The sequence below is a fragment of the Pelodiscus sinensis genome, chromosome 2 (assembly GCF_049634645.1).
Source record: "Pelodiscus sinensis isolate JC-2024 chromosome 2, ASM4963464v1, whole genome shotgun sequence".
In the NCBI taxonomy this organism is placed as follows: domain Eukaryota; kingdom Metazoa; phylum Chordata; order Testudines; family Trionychidae; genus Pelodiscus; species Pelodiscus sinensis.
In genome coordinates, this window is record NC_134712.1 from 37,224,690 (window position 1) to 37,249,950 (window position 25,261).

Here is a 25,261-nt window from a genome sequence, read left to right on the forward strand (position 1 = left end):
GATTGAGGGTAGTGCGTGGATCCTTTTAGCTGCCCCTGAGCCTAAGGGTGCAAGGATCTGGTGGCTACTCCAGGAGCCACATGGAGCCAAAGGCAGGAGTGAACCTGGCTTATCCCTGAGTCTCTGCTGCATTTCTGACTGGACTTTCAATTGTCAAGCTTGCAGTGCCAGCTGGAGCTTCCAGGGTCCCTCTTCGACCAGGCATTCCAGTAAAAAAAAACCCGGATGCCTGGCAATCCTATTTGTAGGTTCAGACTCTAAACTTCCTAGTTCACATTTCTGTATAGTAAGTCAGGGATAGACACTTATAAATGGATAAACAAGCATAGTGACTAAGAACAGTAATGGTCATTAACTTTGCATCTCAATCAGTAGTCTTCAGTTTGAGATATCTAAGGCATGAATTCAGTGGGCATTCCAGGATGCCCAGTATCTGTAAAGCTCAAGCTTTAGTTGTCTCCAGTTTGGCACCTAAACAGAGGCACTCAAAATTAGTGTAGACTTCTGAAAGCTTTACCATGACTTTCCCAGAGTTACAAGTGTGGGCAGAAGGAAGTGGTACTACCATCCCCAAGCATTCAAAATTGATTTCATGATAAGAGTTTTAAGTAGGCTTTTTTTTAAATCTATTGGTTTTAGAACCTTTGGGATACACCAACCCACATTTTTTTAGGCTTTTCACTGTAGAAGAGAGCAAGACACATGTTTTTTGTTTGCACTCACTTGAAGGTAAGGCTCTCAACTTCAGGAACTGAAGTTATACAGAAGATACCAAGACTTAAAATTGAAAGAATTGGTGAAACCTGGGGAGAAGCAGGAGGTCTGACACCTGTTTGCTAGCTGTAGCCATTAAACCAGTAGCATTCTCAAACTTCTAATCTGCAAAGGCAATACAGTTTGACATCCAACTGATCCTCTGATCAAGAAAACCACCTTCTGAAGCTTTCCTGGCTGCATCATCATAAAATATTTAATGCTTAGCCTGAACCAGTGATGGGCAACCAAGGCAAATGAGTAGGCTGCAAGAATGACCCTCTTTTATCTCATTGGGCCACAGGATTGAAATTGGGCATGTGCACTATGACCCCAAGAATAAGATTAAAATACATTGCACTTGATTCTCCTTCTATATCATGCCTTTTTAACACAAAGTTATCCATTTATATAGGGCAAATTAAATTGCTGGCAAAAGTAACATACCTGAAGGAAGTGCATGGCTCTCGATCTTCTTTGCAATCAGCATGCACCTTGTGTGTGCTCTTGCTCAGGAGCATCTGGTCTGTAAGGCAAAACCAGGCACAGCCTACCCAAAGCTGGGGCTGTGCTGGCCCTGGCCTTGGCTCTGTTCCTCCCCTCTCTGCCTCCAGCAGCCATATGGGGTTTCTGTGGAATGTTTAGTATGGTTCAGGCAGGTTCCAGAGTGGTTGGGAAGGCAGAGTCATAGGGAGCCTCCTCAGCAGCCTGTCCCTGAACCTGCATGGCACAGACACAAGGCTTGAATTACTGTTACAAGCAGAGTTCCCTCTGAGCTGCTTGGTAGCAAAGCTGCTCAGGTGATTAATCAGCCCCGCCCAGTCAGTCACCTGTGAAGCTGTGGTCACAAGGCTCTCCCTGCTGTTTTGCAGCCTGCAGTTCCCTTCATCTCACAGGCTCCAGGAGGATTGCTAGCCCTGCTCTGTTGGTTTGTTCTCCTGCTCGTTCCCCTCCCTGCTTGGCCCCTTACCCCATTCAACCCCCCCTTGCCTGTGCCTTGGCCCTTCTTGCTGCCTCCCCTTTTCCTCCTTTGCACTCTCCTTGCTCTGTGTGTGGAGTGGGGATGGGTTTGGTTTCACTTTCCCAGCAGCAGGCTCAGTAGCTCTTCTCCCCTTTCCTTCTCCCCAAAGTCCCTCTCCCCCTTGGTAGTGCGTGGAGTGGGGGTGTTGCCTATCCCAGTGAGCCCTGCAGAGATAGCTGCTGGATCCCTTCCCTTTGTCCTCTCTCTACAGGCTTCCTGTTTTGTGCCCTGAAGTGAAGTTGGATGGGAGGGGAAGGGGCTGAGGAAGTGGGGGAAGAGGGAATGGGAGGTGAAGAAGAAAAGGGGATGAGGAATCAGCAGGGGGGAGGGAAGGGAGAGAACTGCAATCTGGCATGCAGCATCTCCTCAGCAGGAGCTGGGGCTCCCTGGTTAAGCAGGCCCATATAACCTTCACCCTGACAAGCCCTGCTCCCCTAAATCTGGACTCCTCCAACAAGCTCCCCCAGCCCACTGAGCCCCAGGAAGTTGCACCTAGACCCCCATCCAATTAAGTCCTATTTCTTCAGCACCTGGACCCCACACCAAACCCCACCTCCCCTCGACTCTTCCACTAGGCTCATCCAGAGTCCCATTGTCCCTACACCAGAACCCCCTAAGAAGCCCCCATGCATCCAGATCTCCCATTGAGCCACCCAGACTGCCCCACATGAGGATCCCCCACAATTAGGGTTTCCAGGTGGTTTCAACAAAAATACTGGACACACTTGACATTACATCACAATCTACATTACATCTTATTTAGAAAATACCAGACATTTATATTTTCTCGTGTATATTTTCCTCAATTTGTTTCCCGAACAGAAAGCTCAATTACTGGACTGTCCGGTTCAAAACAGGACACCTGGCAACCCTACCACAATTATTCCCTCCACAGTTTCATCATGCTGGGCTGAACCTGCCCAGTCACATCTAGTATGTCTGGCACAGAGGGGCAGGGCCAGCCCTTAAACAGTGTTAGGGTCAGGTGCAGCCTCACTGCGGAGTTCCTGTATTGGGGGAAGCTGGAGTTTCAGGGTGATCTTGCCACCTCAATGTAGCCAGTGGCCTGTGCTCCTTTCTGCTAGAAATGAGAAGATGAGGGGTTTTCTCAATGTCCTTCCTGTCACAGACTTCCAGTATGACATTGGATCCATCATGTAAGGCTTGGTCTCAACGGGAGCTTGGATAAGGAACTTAATTATCCTGTGGCTCAGTTTCTCCATTTGAAAAAAGGAATAATAATAATACTTGCCTGCTTCATAGGAGTTTGTATAAATTCATTGGTTTTAGTTACGTGTTTTGATGTCAGATGGAAAGTGCTGAGAAGTGCAGTCTTTTACAATTTCAAAATCTTTTTGTGGTATTCATGTAGTAGCCACTGCTCCTGGATTACAGGAGAATTTTAATTTGAGACTTCATGGCTATGTCTACACTACGGGTTTTGCTAGAAGAGGCAATGCAAATGAAGTGCTGATTAGCATTTTCTCATGCTTCATTTGCATTATCTCTTCCGATCTGTGTTTGCACAAGACGTTTTTGCGCAAAAACATGCAGTTTGGATGTTTTCTTTTTGAGCAAAACTCCCTTTTTGTGCAGGGTCCTTATGCCCCTCCAGATAAACAGATCGGAAGAGATTATGCAAATGAAGCACGAGACTATGATAATCAGCGCTTCATTTGCATTGCCTCTTCTGGCAAAAGGTATAATGTGAAAGTAGCCCATGGGATAACGCCTCCTCCTATTGTGAGAAGCTCAGAGCAATTTGCCCAATTTTAGCGTTGTTAATTAGGTACCTTCTGCATATCTAGCACGTAGTACAAATATGCTCCATTTTGTTGAGAGAAATTGCAGAAAAGTGTGTTTGTGGTGGTTCTCCCCTCCTCACCCCCCAAGTAATTTGCTTGGGTTCAGGGATTTGGCTGGAAGGGGAAAACAACACAGTGAGCAAGAATAAAGGGTGTGCGCGAGACACCGTGGAAAGGGGGCGAGGCCTGGACTGGGAAGCTACAGCCTCCCAAAGTGGAAGCTTCACCAACTGCCCATGCCCTTGCTTTAAATGCATGTCACTTTTCATTTTGCAGTGGGCTGCTTGACCCTCCCCTCTGCTTCAGGCTCCGCCTCCACTCCACCCCTTACCTCAAACCCCTACCAGGCCTCTTTCTTGCCTCCTCCCCTGAGGCTTGGCCTACAGTGGGACTTTACATTGACTTGAGCCGCATTTGGTCAATCTTCTAAGTCAGGGGTCTCCAAACTTTTCTGCCTGAGGGCCGCATTAACTATCAAACAGCAGTTCGGGGGCCGACTACACACTTGAGGTCCAAATAAAAAACAATCAAAACATGGATGTTGTTTTTAATTATTTATTTAATATTATTTTATTCAGTTATTATTTAATAACACATTGATACACTACACATGAACACCTGTATTAGTGTGAATGGTGAAATTGTTTCCTGGATGCCAAAACAGAGCCCAGCCCACTAGTGACCTCATGAGAGAGCTAGCCAATAGGATAAGAACGCACTGGCCAATAGGGAGCAATTGTCCATGCCAAGTCCCAACCCCTCTTGCTGTGAGGGACGCGTAGAGCCCAGGCTCGGCCGTCGGTCCGCAGGGCGTGTGGCCGTCCGTTGGCGGCTCCGATCCCCCGCACCCCCGGCCGGGGAGTCTCGCTGCCCAGGGCAAGGGCTGCGCGGGTCCAGAGTCCCTCCTCCGTCCCGCTGGCTCCTCCGGCTTCCCTCTCCTGGCTGCCTGCCCAAAAGAAAGTGAGTGCCGGCCGCCCCTGTCCTTCCGGCCCCTCCCCCTTTTGAGCCGGCACGCACGGGGCGTGCCACTCACCCTGGCGTCCCTGCCCCTTCTCCTCCTGGGTCCTGCCGCCTTCCTCGCCTGCCGCGCCTGCGGCTGTGCGCCCTCGCTCCCCTCCCTGTGGGCTTTCCCCTGGGCTCCGCTGCGCTGCGCCGCTCGGCGCTTCTCCGGGGGAGGGGCTGTCAGTGTGGGGAGTTTCTTCCCCGCCCCAGCTCCGCAGCGCTGCGCCGCTCGGCGCTTCTCCAGGGGAGGGGCTGTTAGTGCGGGGAGTTTCTTCCCCGTCACAGTCTCCACGGGCCGGATGAGAGGGCCTCGCGGGCCGCATCCGGCCCGCGGGCCGCAGTTTGGAGACCCCTGTTCTAAGTGATGCGTCCATATTATCGATTTAAGTACTCCTGGTTTTCACGAGGAGTAATGTAATTCCGGACCTTACATGTTTGAATTTATGGTAGCTGAGACACAGTGATACTGGAAAGTCGAGGCTATTGGCCTCTTGGAAGCCTTCTGCAATCCCCTGTCTTGACCACTGTGGTCAGAACTTTGTGCTGCTTCTTCTCTCCCGGATAAGCACAAAAAGCCATGTGAAATGTAGATTGGCCTTTCCCTTGTGGCCAGCATTGCAAGCACATTCTGGGTGAGCAGCACACTGCAGCACACGTGGAAATGACTTTGAACAATCCTACCAAGACTGCAACGACTTTGAGTACTTCAGCTCCAATGGGCTCCAGTTCGCAGGAGCATGGAAGAGTGCCTGCATGGAGAGTCTAGGAGATCCTGGACTTCGAGGTTCAGGGTGATGAAGCCTTCCTCTCCGAGCTCTGAACCAGCAAGAGGAATGCCGACACCTATACTAAGATTGCATGCTGCCTGCTGGCTAAAGCCTATTCCTGGGACACTCAGCGGTGTAGATTGAAAATTAAGGACCAGAGGCAGTCTTACCACAAGGTGAAGGAGGTGAGCAGATGGTCTGGTGTAGCACTTCACAGGTGCTGTGACTACGAGCAGCTGGTCACTTTTTTTTTGATGGGGGAGGGGTCTAGCCAGCTAGTCTGGCCAAGATACACATGGTGTCAGCCTGGAGGATAGCATGGTTGCAGAGGAGGAGGAGACGACTTGCCAGCCAGTGACTCCCTGAGAACCAGGAGCTGTTCATGATGCTGGAGCTGGTCCTCTCCTCCTAGTCCAGCACTGACCCTGGGGAGGGTACTTGCAGTGAGTTCACAATATTTTTCTAACTACAACTGGGTTAAGGCAGTGAGGTATCATGTGAGGTGTGCTTTGTCTACACAGCGGGAGGGCCTAGAACAACTTGTTAATGTGTCTGCAGATGGAGTAGGAGTCCTGTCTGCACAGTTCCATGAAGCTCTCAGATCCGTCTCACAAGATTTTTGGGGAGACTGGCCTTATGCCGTCCTTTGTGGTAGGATACCTTCCCATGCCAAGCCACCAGCAAGTCTGCCCTTGTAACTTTTTCTCTGCAGCTGTGCCAGCAGCCAGCTTGGTGTGTCCTTCCCCTCCTACAGCATCTGCCCATTTGTCTCAGATCCATAGGTGAAAATACATGAGGGAGGACATGTTCTTTGAGCAGATGGACTGCATGCACTCTTTCATGGCAGAGATGTGGGCAGAGCACCTGGACTGGATTGCAGAGCAACCAGGAAAGAAGAGCTGGCAGGGAGAAGCAGGCGAGACAGCTCAAGACCATGTTCACCTCCCTGAATGCTGTGATGGAGTGTGTGTAGTGGAGTCATGCTCATAACACCCCTGATCCTCTTCTCCCAGCCCTGTTGCTTCCTCCCTCAGGGGGAGCTAAGCCCTCCAGGCCCTTAGGAGGTAGAAGGCAGTCCTACTCAGTCTCCTAAGTGCCCCCCCCTTTCCCTGCTGTTTGCCCCAAATAAAATCTCCTGTTCTTTGAACAAAGGTCTCTTTATTGGTTCAACTGCAGGAGTGGGGTGAGGATTAAAGGCAAACACAGCGAATACAGGGGCAACTTAGGGAGAGTGATGTGGAAGAGCCTCAAAAGGGGCCTTGCATGAAACTGCTTCAAGACCTCTGTGATTTGCACTGCTTCTTGTTGTGCTCTCCTGATTGTGCTGGTGTTGGGCTGCTTAATGTCTCTGGCTAGGCACTCTGCCTGAGCTTCCCATCCTGGCCATAAGTTTTCCCTTTGCTCTCGCACAGATTATGGAGCACACAACAGACTGACACCACAAAGGGGAATGTTCTGTTCACTGAGGTTCAGCCAAATCAGAAGATTCCTAAACCTCCCCTTGAAATGTCCAAAGGCACATTCCACAATCATTCTGCATCTGCTTAGCCTGTTGCTGAACTCCTTGTTGCTGGTGTCCAGGTTGCCTATATACTGCTTTTGTGAGCTAGAGGAGCCAAGGGGTAGGCTGTCGCCAAGAATCAAAATTGTTATTTCCATGTCTCCAATGGTAACTTTTTGGGGGAGAGGGGGGAAATGGTTCCAGCCATGGGCGGCTGGTAGCCTAGGCAGGGGAAGGCTTTGCCTTCCCAAACTTCCAGGCATGGCCCTACCCACACTCTGCCCCCAAAAGCCTGCTGTAGGCATTCTGGGGGTGGAGTGTTGCTGTCCCCAGCATCCACCCTCTCTGCGCCGGAGCTGGTGAGGGTGGAGCTGTGTGGCCTCTTCCCTCCCTGGTGTTCCAGGGTCAAGGAGCCTTGGGTTTCATGGCCCCCTCTCTGTGGGTGCCTCAGCCTCCCCCAGCCCTAGCTGCACTTACTGCCCATGGTTCTAACATGCATCTTTCTGAAGAAGCAGGAGTTCCTAAAGATGCACACACTGTGTACCTTTCCCAACCATCCCACATTGATGTTGGTGAAATGGTTCTTGTGGTCTACTAGTGCCTGGAACACCATCAATAAGTACTCTTACAGTTTATGTACTCCTTGGCAAGGTGGTTGGGGACCAGGATGGATTTGCCTATGCATTAGGCCTGTTGCACCACTGTAGTTAGGGAACCTCATTGCAGCAAAGACATCCACTACACCAGTGGTCTCCAACCTTTTTACACCCAAGATCACTTTTTAAATCTCAGAATAGGCGAAGATCTACCCCCCTGCCCCTTCCTTGATGCCCTGCCCCTTCCTTGAAGCCCCGCCCTCTCTATTCTCCTCCTGCCAATCACTTGCTATCCCCAGCCCTTACTTACACACTCTGATAAACAGTTTATTTTTAAATTATGCGATATATAAAATTAAAATCACGCGTAGGGAAGCCCCGCGCACGCGTGCCTGCCCCAGGGGCCAAGCCCCCCACCTGCGCAGGGAAACCCTGTGCGCGCGTCTTCCCCCGGGGCCAACCCCTCCCGTACAGGGAAGCCCCGCGTGCGCTTGTCCCGGCGCAACACCCCCCCCCCCCCCCCCGTGCAGGGAAGCTCCGCGCGCATGTGCCTGCCCAGGGGGCCGACCCCCCCCCCCCCCCGTGCAGGGAAATCCTGTGCACGTGCCTGTCCCGGGGCCAATCCCCCCACCCTGTGTAGGGAAGCCCTGCGTGCACTTGTCCCGGTGCTAACCACACGCTCCTCCCCCCCCCAACCCCGCACGGGGAAGCCACGCGCGCATTCCTGCCCTGGGGCCAACCCCCCTGCGTGCCTCCTGCGGGGCTGACTCACCCCTCCTGTGCAGTGCAGGGAGCCGATGTTCCCTCCCACAGTACACCCGGCAGAGCAGCTAGCGCTACTTCCGGAATCGCCGGAAGTGGCGCTAAGCTGCGGGACTTCTGTCCATCCCCTGGAAGCTGACACTACCTCCATTTTCACTTGAGATAGGTAGTGGGGCTTCTTAGGCTTGGGAGGGAAATGAGGGCGGGGCAGACAGGATGCCTCGTGAGCGACTGGTCGAGGCCTCGTGAGCGACCAGTAGATCGCAATCGACCTGTTGGTGACCACGGCACTATGGTATCGTGTTTCCCAGTGTCACTACCCTCAGTAGCAGAATGTTTTTGACTGCCTTGGCTACTTGGATCACAACAGCCCACACTGTAGATTCCGCTCTCTAAACTGATTCCAAACTGCAAAATTGGGTGACCAAACATTGACCTTAATTGGTTTGACCTTATCTTGTAGTGTAGACATGGCCTTAGATTGGTAAAAGTGAAGCCTTCAGGTAATCATTGCAAAACCCAATATATCATTATCTTCTTTTTCAACACGTACAGCAGAGATAAACAAACTCTGCAGCTGAGAAATGTTTCCTAACTTTTGTTGGAAGATTGTGAAGACTAGCTATGCTGCCTTCCCCACCAGTAGAGCTCAGTACTTTCTTGCACTCTTACAACACTTTTGGGTGGACCATTTTGGTGAATAATATTACAGTGAATTTAGCTTGTCTACCCTTCGGCTACGTCTACACTGCAGGGTTTTTGTGCAAAAATGGCTGTTTTTGTGTGAAAACCTGCGGAGTGTCCACACCTCAAATGTGCTTTTGTTGAAGTAAAACGGCAGAACAGAGGGCTTTTGCCGGTGTAGGTAAACCTCCTTCTACGAGGCATAACTTCCTTTTGCGCTACAGCTATTGCGCAAAAAGGCAAGTGTGGACACTCCAGAGGACACAAGAAACCCCTATGGGAAAAAGCACAGGTGCTCTGATGGCCATTCTGTGAAAAATCAGAGTTTTCTTGTGCAAGAGTGTCTTGAGTAGTGCATGTGTTCTTGCGCAAGAAACCTGCAGTGCAGCCGTAGCCTTCGTCTTTTTTTCAACAAGGCTATTTTATATCCTACTAGAAGACTAACCTAGTATTGCCTGGGTCCTTCAGGGAAGGGGGCTGTAGGTGTGGGGGATGTAGGAGTCAGGAGAGGGTCTTGAGGAAGTGGGGGAGGCAAGGCAGGAGGGTGGGAGCTTGTGGGGGTAAGAGTGTGAGCATTGCAGGGGGAGGGGCTTAAGGCAGGGGGCTTTCCCTCCCTCTTCCCCCCTCCCCCCGCCCTGTGGCCAAGGACTCAGAGTGAGGGGTTTGGGACGGGGGTGCTAATTACTTGGCCTGGTGCCAGGAAAGATGGTGGAGCCCTAGCCCTTCTGGCCACTCAGTTAGTGGTACAGCTACCCCACTGATCTCTCCGCAGTGTAGCTTTTCCCTTGCAGGCTCGTTGCTCCCATGGCCACTCTCAGGATCACATCCCTCTACTCTCTGGCCCTCCCTTTCCATCTTATGGAAAAAAAGTCACATTTTCAGCCTTTCCCATTTTTTTTGGCACAACATAAGAATGGCTGTACTGGGTCAGACCAAAGGTCCATCAAGCCCAGTAGCCTGTCTGCCGACAGTGGCCAGCACCAGGTGCTCCAGAGGGAGTGGACTGAAGACAATGATCAAGCGATTTGTCTCCTGCCATCCTTCTCCAGCCTCTGACAAACAGAGGCCAGGGACACTATTTCTATCTCCTGGCTAATAGCCTTTTATGGACCTAACTTCCATGAAATTATCTAGCTTCTCTTTAAACTCTGCTATAGTCCTAGCCTTCACACCCTCGTCTGGCAAGGAGTTCCACAGGCTGACTATGCGTTGTGTGAAGAAGAACTTTCTTTTATTAGTTTTAAACCTGCTACCTATTAACTTCAATTGGTGTCCTCTAGTTCTTCTATTATGGGAACTAATAAATAACTTTTCTTTATCCGCCTTCTCCACATCACTATTGATTTTATATACCTCTATCATATCCCCCCTCAGTCTCCTCTTTTCTAAACTGAAAAGTCCCAGTCGCTTTAACCTCTCTTCATATGGGACCCGTTCTAAACCCCCAATCATTTTAGTTGCCCTTTTCTGAACCCTTTCTATGGCCAAAATATCTTTTTTGAAGTGAGGAGACCACATCTGTACACAGTATTCAAGATGTAGGTGTACCATAGTTTTATACAGGGGCAGTAAGATATTCTGAGTCTTATTTTCTATCCCTTTCTTAATAATTCCTAACATCCTATTTGCCTTTTTGACTGCCACTGCACACTGTGTGGAAGTTTTCAGAGAACTATCCACGATAACTCCAAGATCTCTTTCCTGATTTGTCGTAGCCAAATTAGCCCCCATCGTATAGTTGAGGTTATTTTTTTCCAACGTGCATTACTTTACACTTATCCACATTAAACTTCATTTGCCATTTTGTTGCCCAATCACTCAGTTTGGTGAGATCTTTTTGAAGTTCTTCACAGTCTGCTTTGTCTTGACTATCTTAAAGAGTTTAGTATAATCTGCAAACTTTACTACCTCACTGCTTACCCCTTTCTCCAGATCATTTATGACTAAGTTGAACAAGACTGGTCCCAGGACTGACCCCTGGGGGACACCACTAGTTACCCCTCTCCATTCTGAAAATTTACCATTTATTCTACCCTTTGTTTCCTGTCTTTTAACCAGTTCTCAATCCATGAAAGGACCTTCCCTCTTATCCCATAACCAAACCCTGACCTTGCTTTAAATTGGGAGAAGAGGAAGCTGCATACCAAATTTGGTGGTCCTAGTTTTTAGTGTTTAGGAGGAGCTTAAAAAACAATTAATAGTCTAGCAGCACCTTAAAGACAAACAAAACATGTATCTGTTTTGTTCATCTTTTAGGTGCTGCTAGACTATTAGCCTGTAACTGGAAAAACAACAAACTCGACTACCCCTCTGGAGCTGTTTAGGAGGAGTTCTTGAACAAACAGAATCATGGATGCACAAATTTCTGAAGTATGTATATAGAAGTTATTTACAGTAGATTCAAGAAATGGGAGATAGAGGAGAGAGATTCTGCTTTAGCCTAGATTCAGCCTGTTAATTCAAGACTTAAAAGCTGGACCAGGAAAATAATTCCCAATCCCATTCTACCCTCCCCTCTTCTTAGCTTCCGAGGCACAGTGGCATAGACATATATTGCACAGGTCAAAACTACCAGTGCATATGCCACTTACCATCTCTAAGGCTTCCACAAGACTGCAAAGAGTCTTGGGAGGCTTAAAAAATCTAGCCACTTTCCCTAGAATACAAACAATAATTCTTTGTACTCTTTAAAGAGTTACAGCTAAAGCACATGCACTGGCCTCACCGTCTAGGTGGTTTAGTGACTGGCAAATCTGAGAGGGAGAAAACAAGAAAAGTCATGATGAAATGTCCACAAACATTGTTACATTCCCTCAAAACCTTGAAAAATGTGTAGTGGCAGAGTCTATATCTGAGAACTGATAGTCTGATAAACTTTCTAGGGAGGCTTTGCCATGGCAAAGGACAGCATTACAGTTTTCAGGACAGTATTGCAGTGGCAAGAGATGGTACAGAAAGAGAAAAGTGAATGCAGAGACAACTCTTGGAGGCAATTCAAAGCCAAAATGCCCCTTTGCAGCAAATGTTACTACAGGTTCAACCTCTCTAGTTCAGAATTCTGTGATTCAGCAACATCTTTGTTCTGGCATGATTTCAGTTAGCTGGATGTCCACTTATGAGTGTGGCCAAGTTTCCCATGGTCCCATAAAGTTTGTTTACAGACATCAGTCCTGGCTCTCAATGTTCTATGCTGTTGTTTAGCTTTACTTTATCCCTATGCCCTCGTCTATATTAGGGAGCTACTTAGAAATAACCCCCTGTATTTTGAAAGAATATGTGGTGGGTCCACGCTACCAAGTCTGTTATTTAGAAATCTGTACTCCTGCTTTCTTCTGGGAATAAGCTTATTTCAAAATATTTATTTCAGGAGTTATTTCAAATTTAGTTATTTCCAAAATAAATTTCCTTGTGTAGACATGCCCTAAATGTCTTTTAAGAGCCTAGTTCCTTCTAGATAATATTGAACCTCCCGTGGTTCAACAAATTCTCTAGTTTGGCACTGGACAGGTCTGTCCCAAGCAATGGGCAATACAGTACTGCAAAACAACACCTTGTCGTGTTCTGCAGTCCCTGATCAATGTGGACTAGGGATGGGAATGAGTAGTCGACTACCCGATAGGTTGTAGCATATGGGATAGCACTATAGACTACTCGATCACTCTTCTCACCCCTCCCTCGCCCCGCACTCTTAAAGGGACAGAGGAGAGCAGGCATGCAAAGATGCTGTCTCAATCTCTGGTCCCCTACGAGGTCTCAGGACAACCCTCATGCTGCCACTTTGCATTTTTAAAAGGGACGCAGCTACCCCACCTCCCTTACACTGCTGCTCTGCATTTTTAAAGGGACACAGCAGTGACAGACTGGCTGCTTGTCTGTCTCAGCACAAGCCAGCTGCTGCTGTTGTGTCCCTTTAAAATGCAGAGGGGCAGCATGAGGGAGGTCGGGGGGCTGGCCGCTGCTGTAGCGTCCCTTTTAAAAAATGCAGAGTGGCAGTGTGAGGGTTGTCCTGAGAGCCAGCAGGGGACCAGAGAATGAGCCAGCGTCTTTGCATGCCAGCTCCTCTCAGCCCCTTTAAGAGTGCAGAGTACCAGCCCGGAATTGTGCTCAGAGGCAATCTGAGCTGGAAGTGAGCTGTAATCCCTTCCTTAACAACTAGTCGAATAGTTGATGGAAATTCCATCGACTACTTGACTAGCAAATTAATCGCTACTTAACACTCTTAATGTGTACTGCTGGGAGCAAAAACTTCTGCTTCCCACTGCACCCTCCCAGCGTTGCTCCCAGAGGCCATTCCTCTCTGGAGCCCAGCTTAGGGCACCCAGGACTCTGTACCTGGGTCCCTATCTCCCTTGAGCCCTCTCTTGCCCTTGATATCTTTGAGACAAAGCAGTCCCAACAAGAAGTCTGACAAACCAGAAAAGGCAAAACACAGATGTATATTTGCCTGTGATAAGGAGTTCTCCCCCACAACTCGCTGTCTTGTGCCCTGCCCACTGCTGGATTTTTCTGTTTCATTTTACAGCTGGTTTAATTAAAGGGTTCTTTGTAGTTGTTTCTTTCATAATTAAAAGCTGTCTTTTCGTATTTGTTTCAGTTGAGGTGCATTTTTGTTACATAATTGTTTAATTAAAAACTGTTAATTTCATTCATAAAGAACTGACAGTTCATTTTACACAGAAAATCTGTGTTTTGGTTGCACTAATTGATGAGGGCTTATAAACAAATACTGGCAAAGAGAAGGCCAGTAGAGCTTGCCACAGTGTTTCACTTCTGCACATAACACACAACTGTACAAAAATCTCCTGTGGTGGGGGAGAAGTGGAAGTTAACAGATGTATCAGAGGCAGAAGTGTGAGTGCGTGTCAGGAGCCAGTTTTTAAGCCCACCTTCCACCCCCTTCCTGGTTACTGGCCCTGCTTCCAGGGCAGAGGGGCCAGGAGCTGGCGTGTAACGGTTACAGTAACCGATGAGCTTTTGCTTATTGGTTAACTGTTTAAATCGTTACATGATTACATCCCTAGTTCACACCATTACTGTTCATAGTGTTCCTGGGGGAAAACCAGCCTTCTTCCATTAATTTAGATCTGAATTCCAAAACATCCTAGCACCATGGACATTTTCAGGCCACCTAGCATTTAAGTTTGTAAATCTGCCATGAGGGTGTCTGATATTCACCTGGACGGTCCGGTATGTTTGCTTCCTGTCCAGTAAAAATTTTTGGAGAATACCAGACACCTAAAATGTCCGGTATTTTCTGATTCTTTCTCCCTCCCCCGCCCCCCCCCCCCCCCCCCCCCCAGCCAGGAGGCGAAAATGCTGGGCACCTGGCAACCCTACAAACACTCAGTGCCTGGCCCCCCCCCCCCTCCCGAGTCCCCCCTGGCTCCCAACTCCCCCAGCCCCCCAACCTCAGCTCCCAAGCTTATCTGGTTCCTCAAGGCTGCCTGCACAAAGTGGCTGCAGACCAAGGGGAAGCAATGCTTCCTATGGGTCGTAGTGCTAAACCGTTCCCCTGTTCCTGTCCCTGTACTCACTCTTAAAGGGCACATGCTGTTTTATTTTATTTTAAATTTTTTTTTTGCTCAACAACTTTGGTCCATCCCACCCCCCCCTTTTTTTAACTTCAACAGAATTTTTTCCCAGTGTTTTTTTTTTTTTTGCAGGGGGAGGGGGAGGGAAGTGTTCGGTATTTTTGTTTCAACCTTCTGGCAACCCTGAGTACACTAAAAGTGCAAATTTTGGTCCTCTCTTTCTCTAGGAGAGTGTGACAAAACCCTAGAAAAGCATTGGATTTGAAGAATTGGCTTCTGCATTTTTAACCAACCATTTCATTTCTCATAGGCAAGAGGAAATGTTCTTTTATTATTCAGAGATTTGGGAGGATTGGTCAGTGTAAAGTCTGAGCCTGTCTCCTCTTTTCTTTCTCTTAATACTAATGAATCTAATACTAATGATCCAGTCTATTAACTCTACTTCTGTTGTGTGGAGGATGCCATCTGTTCTTATGTTTGGCAGCTCTTTCTCTAATTTTTATGAGTGTAATATGTATAACTGTCTCTCCTCTTAAAGCTTGTGAGACAACAACAGGCAAGTATAACCGTGTGAGAGAATCTTCTATTCTGTGGATACATGATTGTAGGATGAAGTTAGCCCATTCACATCTGGTTTAAGTTGGTTTCCATGTTTTTTCTGACTCTGATATATACCTTCTTTATAAGGCCAGGCATCTCACTCATGGAACCCAAGGATTGATTGCTTTTGTTGATACTCTAAAACACATTCTTATTTTGTTTTAATGGATCAGTGACAATTCACACTTGTTCAGAAACAGAACATGCTCCTTACTACAGGATTTCAGTTTTACTTTTGACTTCTTAATCTTTAAGAAATGGAAAGAAAGGTTCAGAGGAAGTAGTGATTCATGTGTGGTGATGTTCTTGGTTTGTAAGACATTTATACAAATTTGGGTTAGTTATTCTTTGTGTTTGCAGGTGTTTTTTCTTCTTTTGTATTCATGAACAGCTTCTTTCCTTCACTTGGGGGATCTTTTACTTTGCCTTCAACTCAGACAGTTCCCTGAGTCTTGTGTACACTCACCTTTGCAAACTGCTTGGGCATTATTACAGTTTATACACCATCCCTCCCCAATGTGGGACTCTTCTTGTTCTTGTGTCAGTTGCTACATCACTGACATAATGTGTTTGACATATGACTTTTCCTTTTTGCCCTTTCGTTCTTTGAACTTCTTGCTTGCTTAGACACAAACTTTATGTCCAGAAAGGACCATCATGATCATCTAATGTGACTTCCTGCACATCACAGGCCACAGAACCTCACGCATTTCTCTAACACAGGGGTTCTCAAACTTTGTGATACCGTGACCCCCTCTAAGTTGCTTGTGACCCCTCAGGGGGTCGGGACCCACAGTTTTAGAAACGCGGCTCTAACAGGTCTAATCTCTGGCTGAAGTCCTCAAAACTGGATTTAAAGACTGCAAATTAGAATCCATCATTTACTTCACTTCAAATGAGGAAGTGACCCATGCCATACACTGCAAAAGAAGGTGGAAATTCCCCAAGGTCCCTGCCAGTCTGATCTGAGGGCTCATGCCTCCCTGGCCACAGATATGGTGGTCAGTTAGCCCCATTGGCCAGATACCTAGTAGTAATTTGGTGCCCTCTCCATATCTGACTATTCGAGTAATTAGCTAATAGCAGCCTCATCACAAGCTCAGTCTTGAAATAAATTAGTTTTTTTTTTTTTGCACCCACTATTTCACTTGGAAGGCTGTTTAACTCTGTTTTTTAGTCATATGTCCTGTCCCTCTAGAGCCTTCTTTTTCTGCACTTCAGCTTTTATTCTGCCACTTGGCATATATGAAAATGGCCTTTTCAAGTGTTGGATCCATGCCTCTTTAATAGCTTTTAATGTGTCTTTTTTGAGTTGTTACATTCCAAGATTGCTTGGCTTTTAATAAGAGGGTTGGTTAATGTTCTATGTTCATAACATTGGCTCTTTAATGTGAAAGACTTAACAAGCGCCTGTCTCTGCCTTTTTTTTTCTTTTGGTTTTTATCCAGGAAAATGTCATAGGTGACGTATTTTCCATAAGGTCCCAATGATTCTCCATGCATCATTTTTTTTCCCCCCTCCACATCCTCCATATGGAATACATTGTATATATATCCAGTACTACAAAACCAACCACTATCAAATAGAGGCATTCTTTTGCTCCTCTTTTATTATACTAGTTCCTTTGGCTCCAATATACACTTCAAATTGCTATATAAATCTTTTGTATCAGAATTCCGCATAACTAATAGTGCTGGGGAAGGATGCATGTGTTGCAGCTGCATGTTGCTGCCTCTCAGCAGCCATTTCTTAAGTTTCCACTTGTTGTAGTCAGTGTTTGCGGTCTAGTTGCTATCTTCCTAATCAGCTAGGAATCCATACCTTCCACTTCTAGCATGAGGTATTATTTAAGTGATGACTGAGGCAGGTTTTAGGATTTCTTTGTTGTTTTAAGTTAACTTATTAAGTAACAATACAATTCTGCTGCTGCTGTAATCAAGCTGGGTTGAATTCTTTCTGAGCCTCTGCAAATATTTCCTAATGACAAGACCATAGAGCAGCAGTGTAAATGCAAATAGGTTGTCAACATTATGGTTGCCATATGATGTGAAGGCATGAGGAATAGGGAAGTTGTAGCCGCTGAAAATTTCAGCGGTTACATTGTTACATATGGGCAGCTCCTTGTGTGCACTGGCTTCCGCCTGCCCCCATATCCCACACTGCTGCCTCTGATACAGAAGCGGGTGTGAGTGCGAAGAGATGGAGGGAGGAGCAGGCAGTTCCTTGGGAGTCAGCGTGTGTGGGGAGCCAGCTTTTAATCTGTCTCCCCACACATACCAGGAGCCTGTGTGTAACTGTAAAGGTTAACTGATAAGCCCATGCTCAACAGTTGACCGTGTATAGGGTTACACTTTCACATCCCTAATGAGGAACATGCAGGGCATCAGAAAATAAAGCATTCTGCAGGTATAAAGACTACCGGAAGGATTTCTGGAGGAAGAATGGAGGCATATGGAACCCAGCCATGCCAGCACAAATGGCATAGACTCTCCTCTCCTTACCATATTCAGCCAGTGCAGAATTTAGAAAACTGGGACAGGTGAGGCAATGGACTGTTCCACAAACTGGAAGCACAAGTGTTCTCTGTGTAGTCATATGCAAAGGAAGCAATGTGTTTTTGGAGTGGGGAGGGCGAACAGGAGGAGGAACCTGGTGAGAGAATAACACAACCTTTGATACTGGCCTTTGAACCTTTGTATTCAGTAGTAGTTAATATTTTGTATACAAACACTATGTACTTGCATTGCACAATATGTGGACTATTTATTACATGTCATAAAGTAACATGTAATAGTTATTTTATAGAGGGGTAGCTGGCTTTTTTTCCACTTGAATTTGTTTAATAACTTGTTTATTTTTAGAAAATGTGGCATTGTGGCTGCTTTCAAAGTAAGGAAAATCCAGGAAGTTTTGTACTAAGCTTTTGATAAAGTGCAAAATCTCACAATCATGTAGGTGCTTCACATCCCACCAATCATATAATCTAAACTTACACTAAAGTTTAAATCACCTCTACCCCTATATCAAATAGACAGTTTATATCCCTATAATAAAAGGAGAAAATAAAGTGATGAAAACAGGCAAAATCCCACCCCAACTGCAATCAGTCTCAAGTTCATTGGTTCACCTTCTGGTTGCCTGTACTAGGCCTGCAAACTAGCAGTGTCCAGATCCCATGGAAAAAAACTTTCCTTTGGCCTGGTAGATGTGCTGGGTGCACCAGACCATAGTAATTTGGACAATGATGGCATATAAATGGTAAGATGGTGCTGCCAACAAATTTATTAGCCTGTCAAATGTACACTGTACCAGAGGCAATAAGCGGCCTGTGGGATGTGATTTACCAGCATTCACCCTGGTGGGTCACCAGACTATTTACATTATCGTTAGCAGGTACAACTGCTTGTAGCTCCTGTTCGCTGCAGTTCACCATTCCAAGCCAATGGGAGCTGTGGGGCTCTGCCTGCAGGTGTTCAGGTAAACAAACTATTTGGGTATGTCTAGACTATATGCCTCTGCCGAAAAAGGCATGTAAATTAGACATACCGACATAGTCAATGAAGCGGGGATTTAAATATCCCTTGCTTCATTAGAATAAAAATGGCCACCGCGTTTTGCCGCTTCAGCTGTTTGTCGGCACACACCGGCAGTCAAGATGGAGATCGGTCAACAAGGAAAGCCTTTGCTGACACATCGTGTAAGGCAAGATAGGGTGAAGAGCTTTAGGAAGGGGTGGAGACTGGGATAGAAGCAAAGAATTGGAGGTTGGTGGTCGGAAACAGGGATGTAAAATCCTAATGAAGCAGTTAATGCAATGGTTTCAAATCGCCAGTCTGTGGACTGGTGCTGGACCACGAACTGTTGGCTGCCGGGCTGCAACTGCTCTGGGGGCTGGGGCTCAAGTACATCGCCTAGCGCAGGCAAAATACAGCCCATAGGCTGGATCCAGTCCGCCAAGCCACCGGATCTGGCCTGTGGAGGCAGTGGGGAGCCCCAGGTAGGCTGCCCAGCTTGCCCTACAGCCCCATGTGCCTGGCAGAAACACAGCTTCAGGGTTCCGTTTCAGTTTTGAAACTGGAGGGGAGGAGGAAAGTTTTAGGAGCTGACCTGCCCCCATCATATTTCCATTGGCCGGTTTCTGGCACAAACCAGCTAATGGGAGCTGCTTGTTAGAATAATAGGTAGCTAAAAAGAATCACACCCCCCTCTCCTAGACTCAGTTATTCAGGAAGCACATTGCCAGGCAGGCTGGCTGGAAAACATTTTAAGCTCTGCTGACAGGCAGGCTAGTTTGGCAGCTGGCAAGTAAGTCTCTTGGCCACAGCCTGCTTCTGGCACCCAGCCCTTTCCTGCCCCAACTCTCTGTTCCCCCTCCCCCCCAACTGCACATTCCCAAACCCTCTGTCCCGCTCTTGCACCCATCCCTCCTCCCAGATCTGGCACCCCAATCTCCTGCCCCTCCTATCCTAGGTCACATTCCAAACGCCTGCACTCTAGTCCCCTGCCCTAGGTCACAACCGCCTGCTTCATCCCAGCTCCCTCCCAGACTCCAGTCTCCCTCCTGCACCCCAGTCCCTTACTCTAAGCTCCCTTCTGCACCCAACCTCCATCACAGACCCTGCATCTCCATTAATACCATGTAAGAATGCAGCCCTCGACCACTTTCCAAAATCTTGGAGTGGCCCCCCCATCAAAAATTATTGCCCACCCCTGGTCTAGTGCCTCCTCTCCTGCCGCGGCTGTTGGAAGAGGCGTGTCCTGCCCTGCCTCTCAGCCAGTCAGCATTGGATGGGGGCAGGGGGTTCTCCTCCTGGCCACAGAAGAGCGGTGTGCTGCGTGGTGGGAGGACCCTGCAGAGCCCAGCACAGCTGCCTTAAAGCTTCAGCGACCTGGGCAGCAGTGCTTAGCTGGAGGCTGGGAAGTAGTGCTGGGCTAGGTGAGGAGGGGAGGACTGGGAGTTCCAGGGTCAGGGCTAGTGCTGGGGGGCTCGAAGAGGCAGGGGGCTGGCACTGGGGGGGCTCTGGGGATGGGGCTAGTAATGGGGAGCTCTGAGGGGCGAGGGGCGGGCTGTAAGAGGCCAGGGGCTGACACTGGGGGGCACTGGGGCATCCAGGGTAGGGAGCATAGGGGGAGAGGGGGCTCTAGGAGCGGTGCTAGTAGTGAGAGGGTTATGGGGGCAGGGCTGGCACTAGGGGCACTGGAGATGGTACTAATATTGAGGATTGGGGCTTGGCACTTGAGGCACCCTGAAGGAGGTTGGGTGCAATGGGGCTTTGGAAACAGGAGGCTCGCACTGGGGAATCTGGGGGGGGAGGGGGCTGGCACTGTGAAGGGCTGGGTGCAGGGGACTCTGCGGTCAGTGGCTGGCGCTGAGGGATAGTGGCGGGCTCTAGGGCAGTTGTCTCCAACCTTTTTAAGCACAAGATCACTTTTTGAATTTAAGTGCAAACCCAAATACCATTACCCCACCTCCTTCTCCCCCCCCCCCCCCCCCATCCTCCCTCACTTTCACCAAGCTGGGGCAGAGGATTGGGGTACAGGTTCTGGTCTTGGCCTAAAGGATTTGGAGTGTGAGAGGGGCTGTGAGCTGAGCTTGGGGCAGACAGTTGGAGTGCTGGAGGAGGTTCTAGGTGCAGGCTCTGGAAAGGTGTTTGGATGCCAGGTTCCTCGGGGCTAAGGCAGGGGTTTGGGGTACAGGAGGGGGTTGATGACTTGCATAAAGGTTTGAGATGTGGGCTCCAGCTGGACCCTGCTTACCTCAGATGGCTCCTGGGTGGTGGTAAAATGGGGCTAAGGCAGACTCACCCCTGCCCTGGCCCTGCACTATTCCAAAAGCAGCTAACAAACTTGCTCCATCTCTACTCCTGTTGTGCTTCCTCTCTAATCTGTAGAGATAGGATTTGGGGTGGGAGAAGGGGGCCCCTTGACATCAGCACTCTCCTCTCCTTGCCCTGCATAGCAAGCAGAAGGCTCCTGGGGGAACAGTTCCAAGGCAAAGGGCAGGAGATGCCCAGCAGTGGGAGGGAAGAGCAGCTGAAGTGCCAGCAGTTGATAGTGGACAAACCAATCAGAATCATCTGTCAGAGGCTCCAAGATCTACCAATAGATCCTGATCTACTGGTTGGTGACCACTGCTTTAGGGGTTAGGGCTGGTGGTGAGGGGCTCTGGGGTCTGGGGCTTTTTATGCTGCAGATGGACAAACCTATTCACAGACTTTTGGTGGATGGGAACATTTTATTAGCATATTTGCAAAAGTGTGAGGGTTTGACCATCCGCAGCATTAAAGGGTTGGGAACCGCTGAGTTAACGGGTTAAATGTTAGGTTAACTAATTAACTGAGTAAGTGGGATCCAGCCCAGAGCTGGAGGGATTATCCTGCTGCTGCCGCCATCAGCGGGGGGTGGGCAGTTGTCATCAGCAGGAGGTTCTGGGCTACAACCGCAGGTCTGAGGGGCTGCTGCTGGCGACAGGTGGCTCCCGGCCCCGGGACTCAGGCTGCTGCCACCATGCCGGCAGCAGAACGCTTCAAGCCTTGGGATCAGGAGGCAGCTGCTACTGCCAGCCATGGCCCTGAGGTTAGGGGATTGGTAGCACTGCCAACAGGCCACAGTGAGGGGAGCTGCTGCTAATCACCAGTTAACCTGTACCCAGTAAGCATCATCCTTAATGGTTACCAGTTCGCATCCCTAGATTAGAGGGGACTGAATTAAGTCTGGAAGGGGGGAATAGTATGTGATCATGTAATTGATGTGTGCACACAAGAGGCTAAATCAGGGTTGTTCAGGCAACCTTAATTCTGACATTTTTTAACTTCTTTTGAGTGGTAACTAGAGCTGTGAAATTGTTTTTGATTAATTGTTTATTCATCTTTGATTGATACAAAGCTATTTGCAAATGTGATAGCAATTCAACCAAACATTTTTTTTTTAGTGGACTGGGGTGCCATTCACATCATGGTACCCTCCACTTTGAGTTTTAGCTCTGTGTTAAGGCTCTCATCTGTGATGTGGAAGACCTGAGTTCAGTTCCTCCACACTTCTGCCTGACGTGGAACTGGGATTTGAACTTATGTCTTCCATATTGCAGGAAAATGTACTAGCCACCAGGCTATGCTATTCAAGGGGTCTGTATTTCCCAGCCTTTTGTTGAAGCTGCTCAAATTTGCATAAAATACTTGAATAGTCATGGGGGTTGTGTGGGTGCGAGAGTGTGTGTGTGTCTGTCTGACTCTATCATCTTGTGATTAGGGCACCCACCGACTAGATAAAGATCTAATTCATGTACCTGTTTGAGTCTCTCCTAATTGAAGAGCTATTCACAGCTACACATCATTGTACCTAATAGACTGGTGGTTAAAGTATTCTCCTGAGATGTGGGTAGATACAAGGTCAGATTCCTACTTCACCTCATGCAAGGGAGGAATGGAATCTAGGTCTCCGTGGTGAGTGCCTTAACCACTAAAAGTTGTGAGGAGGACAGTGTCTCCTTCCCTTCTCAATGGACAGGAGTATTGTCTTTTTCACTATTGTGTTTTAATGAGCAGCCTTTTATGACAGTCTGTATCTGATTCTTGTTTTTCTTTATAAGTGCTCCTGACACTTTTGTAGTAAGATTTTAATTTTTGTCCTTTTTCATTATAATACCTAAGTTTTTTCCTTGAGCTATATGTTTTAATCTTTTAAAGTCAAATATAGAAATGACTTATTGTAAAATATTATTTTTATTAGCAAGCTGAAAAAGCTAAGTGAAGACAGCTTAACTAAGCAGCCTGAAGAAGTCTTTGATGTTTTAGAGAAGCTTGGTGAAGGGTGAGTAAAACTGTTTGTGTGAGGGAATATGTGGAGAATATTTAAAACTAATATGATATTAAAAGTGACATAGTGTCAATGAGTATGAACTAAACTGTGACTTTTTTTAGCACTCAAACAGCAAATGCCTGTGTAGGTTTTTTGAAATCCTACCCATGCATTTTTGTCATGCCTTTCATTCACTGAGGCAGAAAAATAAGTTATTTTTGTGGTGGTAGTGAAGTCAGGAATATTTTCTTTTACACAAACTACAATTAATTACAAATTGGAATGTAGATGAGAATGATATAAAGTTATATTCAGAGTGGTATATGGGTTACCTTTCGTGTTATCATTTCATTGCTCATTTAGAGAATGTGGTTACTGTGAAGCAAAGTATCTATCTTCTTATTGCAGACTTACCCAGTGTTCCCCAAATCCTTCAGGACAGGGGGTTGACTGACAGTGTCGGGACAGGGGGACAGGACTCAGGACTGGGCCTTGGGAGTATGGGGTGGTCTTGGAAGCTGGGTGCAGGGGAAGTGCGAGAGTGAGGGATGGGGGGTGAAGAGGGGCTCAGAAAGGGGGTCTCATTTGACATGGGCCACTTCTGTACCCGCAGTCTTCCCTCCAGCCATCAGGAGCATTTTATGTTCCTCCAGCCCCCCTCCAGATGCCAAGGGCCTTTTTTCTCCTCCCCACTCCAGCACTGCGACCCCAGAAGGGAAGGGAAAGGGCTTGGGCCAGGCGGGCTACTTACTTGGTGTGCTTGCAGGCAAGATAGTGGAGCCCCAGCCCTGCTGGCCACTCCTTTGGTGGTACAGCTATCTCCAGTGGCCACTCTGCAGATTAGGTCTCCCCTGCGGGCTTGCTGCCCCAAGTGGTCACTCTCATATTGCATCCCTCAGAACAGCAAACCCTCCATTTGCATGTTATGGAAAACCACTTTCCCCAGGGCTTCTAGTTGTCCTGGCACAACCTGACCGTGCTTTAAGTTAGGAGAAGAGGAAGCTGCATACCAAATTTGGTGGCCCTAGCTCTTACCATTTGGAAGGAGTTTTTGAACAAATGGACTCGCAGACAGATGTGCTCTAAAAGAGATTGTTTTGCAGCTTGACTATTTTTAAGGTGGGGAAAAAGGTTGAAGTAGGGAAGGCCTCTGTGTAGGGAAGAGCTCCATTTTTATTGTGATTTTTCCCAAGGAAAGTGGTAGCTGTTCAGGTGTTTATGCTGTTGGGAAGAGTACAAGCCTACTCACGACCATGAGAATGTAGGAGTGCTGCAGGCTTTGTAAATTGAACAGGGGCTGCTTTATGTGACAAGTGGTGTAGCCTGCAATAAGCCTAAATTCTGTAGACAGTTATTGAATCATCTGGCATTGTGACTATAGAAAAGTCATATTGTTGGCCAAAGTAGTCAACTATAAAGCTGACGATGAGGGACTGAAATGGATAAAAGATTAATCTTGTCCATTTTCCCCTCTCTTGGTTCACAATTATGGAGTATATAAGAGGGACAGATGCCCCAGAGGGAGTGAACACAACAGGTAGTTATCATGTGACCCTCTTCTGTCATCCATTTCCAGACAAAACAGAGGCTAAGCACGCCATTCCTACCCATCCTGGCTAATAGCCATTGATGGACTTAACCTCCATGAATTTATCTAGCTCTTTTTTTGAACCGTTTTAAATTCCAAGTCTTCATGACATCCTCTGGCAAGGATGGACTTCTTTTTCAGATGCACAGTCATGGTGAAATTGAAATCCCTTGTAATTTATAAGCATCTGATTTAAAAAAAAAAGTATTTTAAATGAATACAGTGGTTGGCATCAGTGTTCCCTGTAAGATGAGTGCTTGAGCGGTCACCCAGGAGAGATTCAAATACCAGCCAGCTGATTGGCAGAGTGCCAAAAGCCAGCAGCATGTGTTTCTACTGGTAGTGCACAACCGCATATGCAGTGGTATGCATAACAAAATTTATTCCACACGTTGATGGAAAAAATTAGAGGGAACACTGGTTTGGTATAATCTTTGGAATAGTGCTGATTGGGAGGAAGAAAAGAAACATTTTTAGAACACTTCACTTCAATTTGTAATTCTTTGTTATTTTTAGATCTTATGGTAGTGTGTTTAAAGCAATACACAAGGAATCTGGACAAGTAGTGGCAATTAAACAAGTCCCTGTTGAGTCAGATCTTCAGGAAATAATTAAAGAAATTTCTATAATGCAGCAGTGTGACAGGTATGAACAATATTTATTTATGTATTTAATTCTTTGCCTCTTTTTTTATATGTTTATTTTAAAATGTACTTGTAATATGACAAGGGCGTAACTGAAGATTAGAAGAAGCCTATTTAAACCTGGCACTGAATTGTAATTTTAATGACCACTGCTTATTGCTCGCTGATGGTAACATTTTTACCTGAGCTTATAGTGAAATGTACTTAATA

At 47.4% G+C, this 25,261-nt stretch overlaps 1 protein-coding gene across 5 annotated transcripts in view; it reads left to right on the plus strand.

The window, feature by feature from the left end:
* STK3 (serine/threonine kinase 3) overlaps window positions 1–25,261 on the plus strand; it is a 318,957-nt gene that overhangs the window by 4,805 nt on the left and 288,891 nt on the right. For all 5 annotated transcript variants that reach the window (XM_075920320.1, XM_075920321.1, XM_075920323.1 and 2 more), the window contains exons 2-3: window positions 22,751–22,831; window positions 24,924–25,052. In XM_075920320.1, coding sequence (XP_075776435.1) covers window positions 22,751–22,831; window positions 24,924–25,052 — 210 coding nt within the window. The remainder of the gene's footprint in view (window positions 1–22,750; window positions 22,832–24,923; window positions 25,053–25,261) is intronic.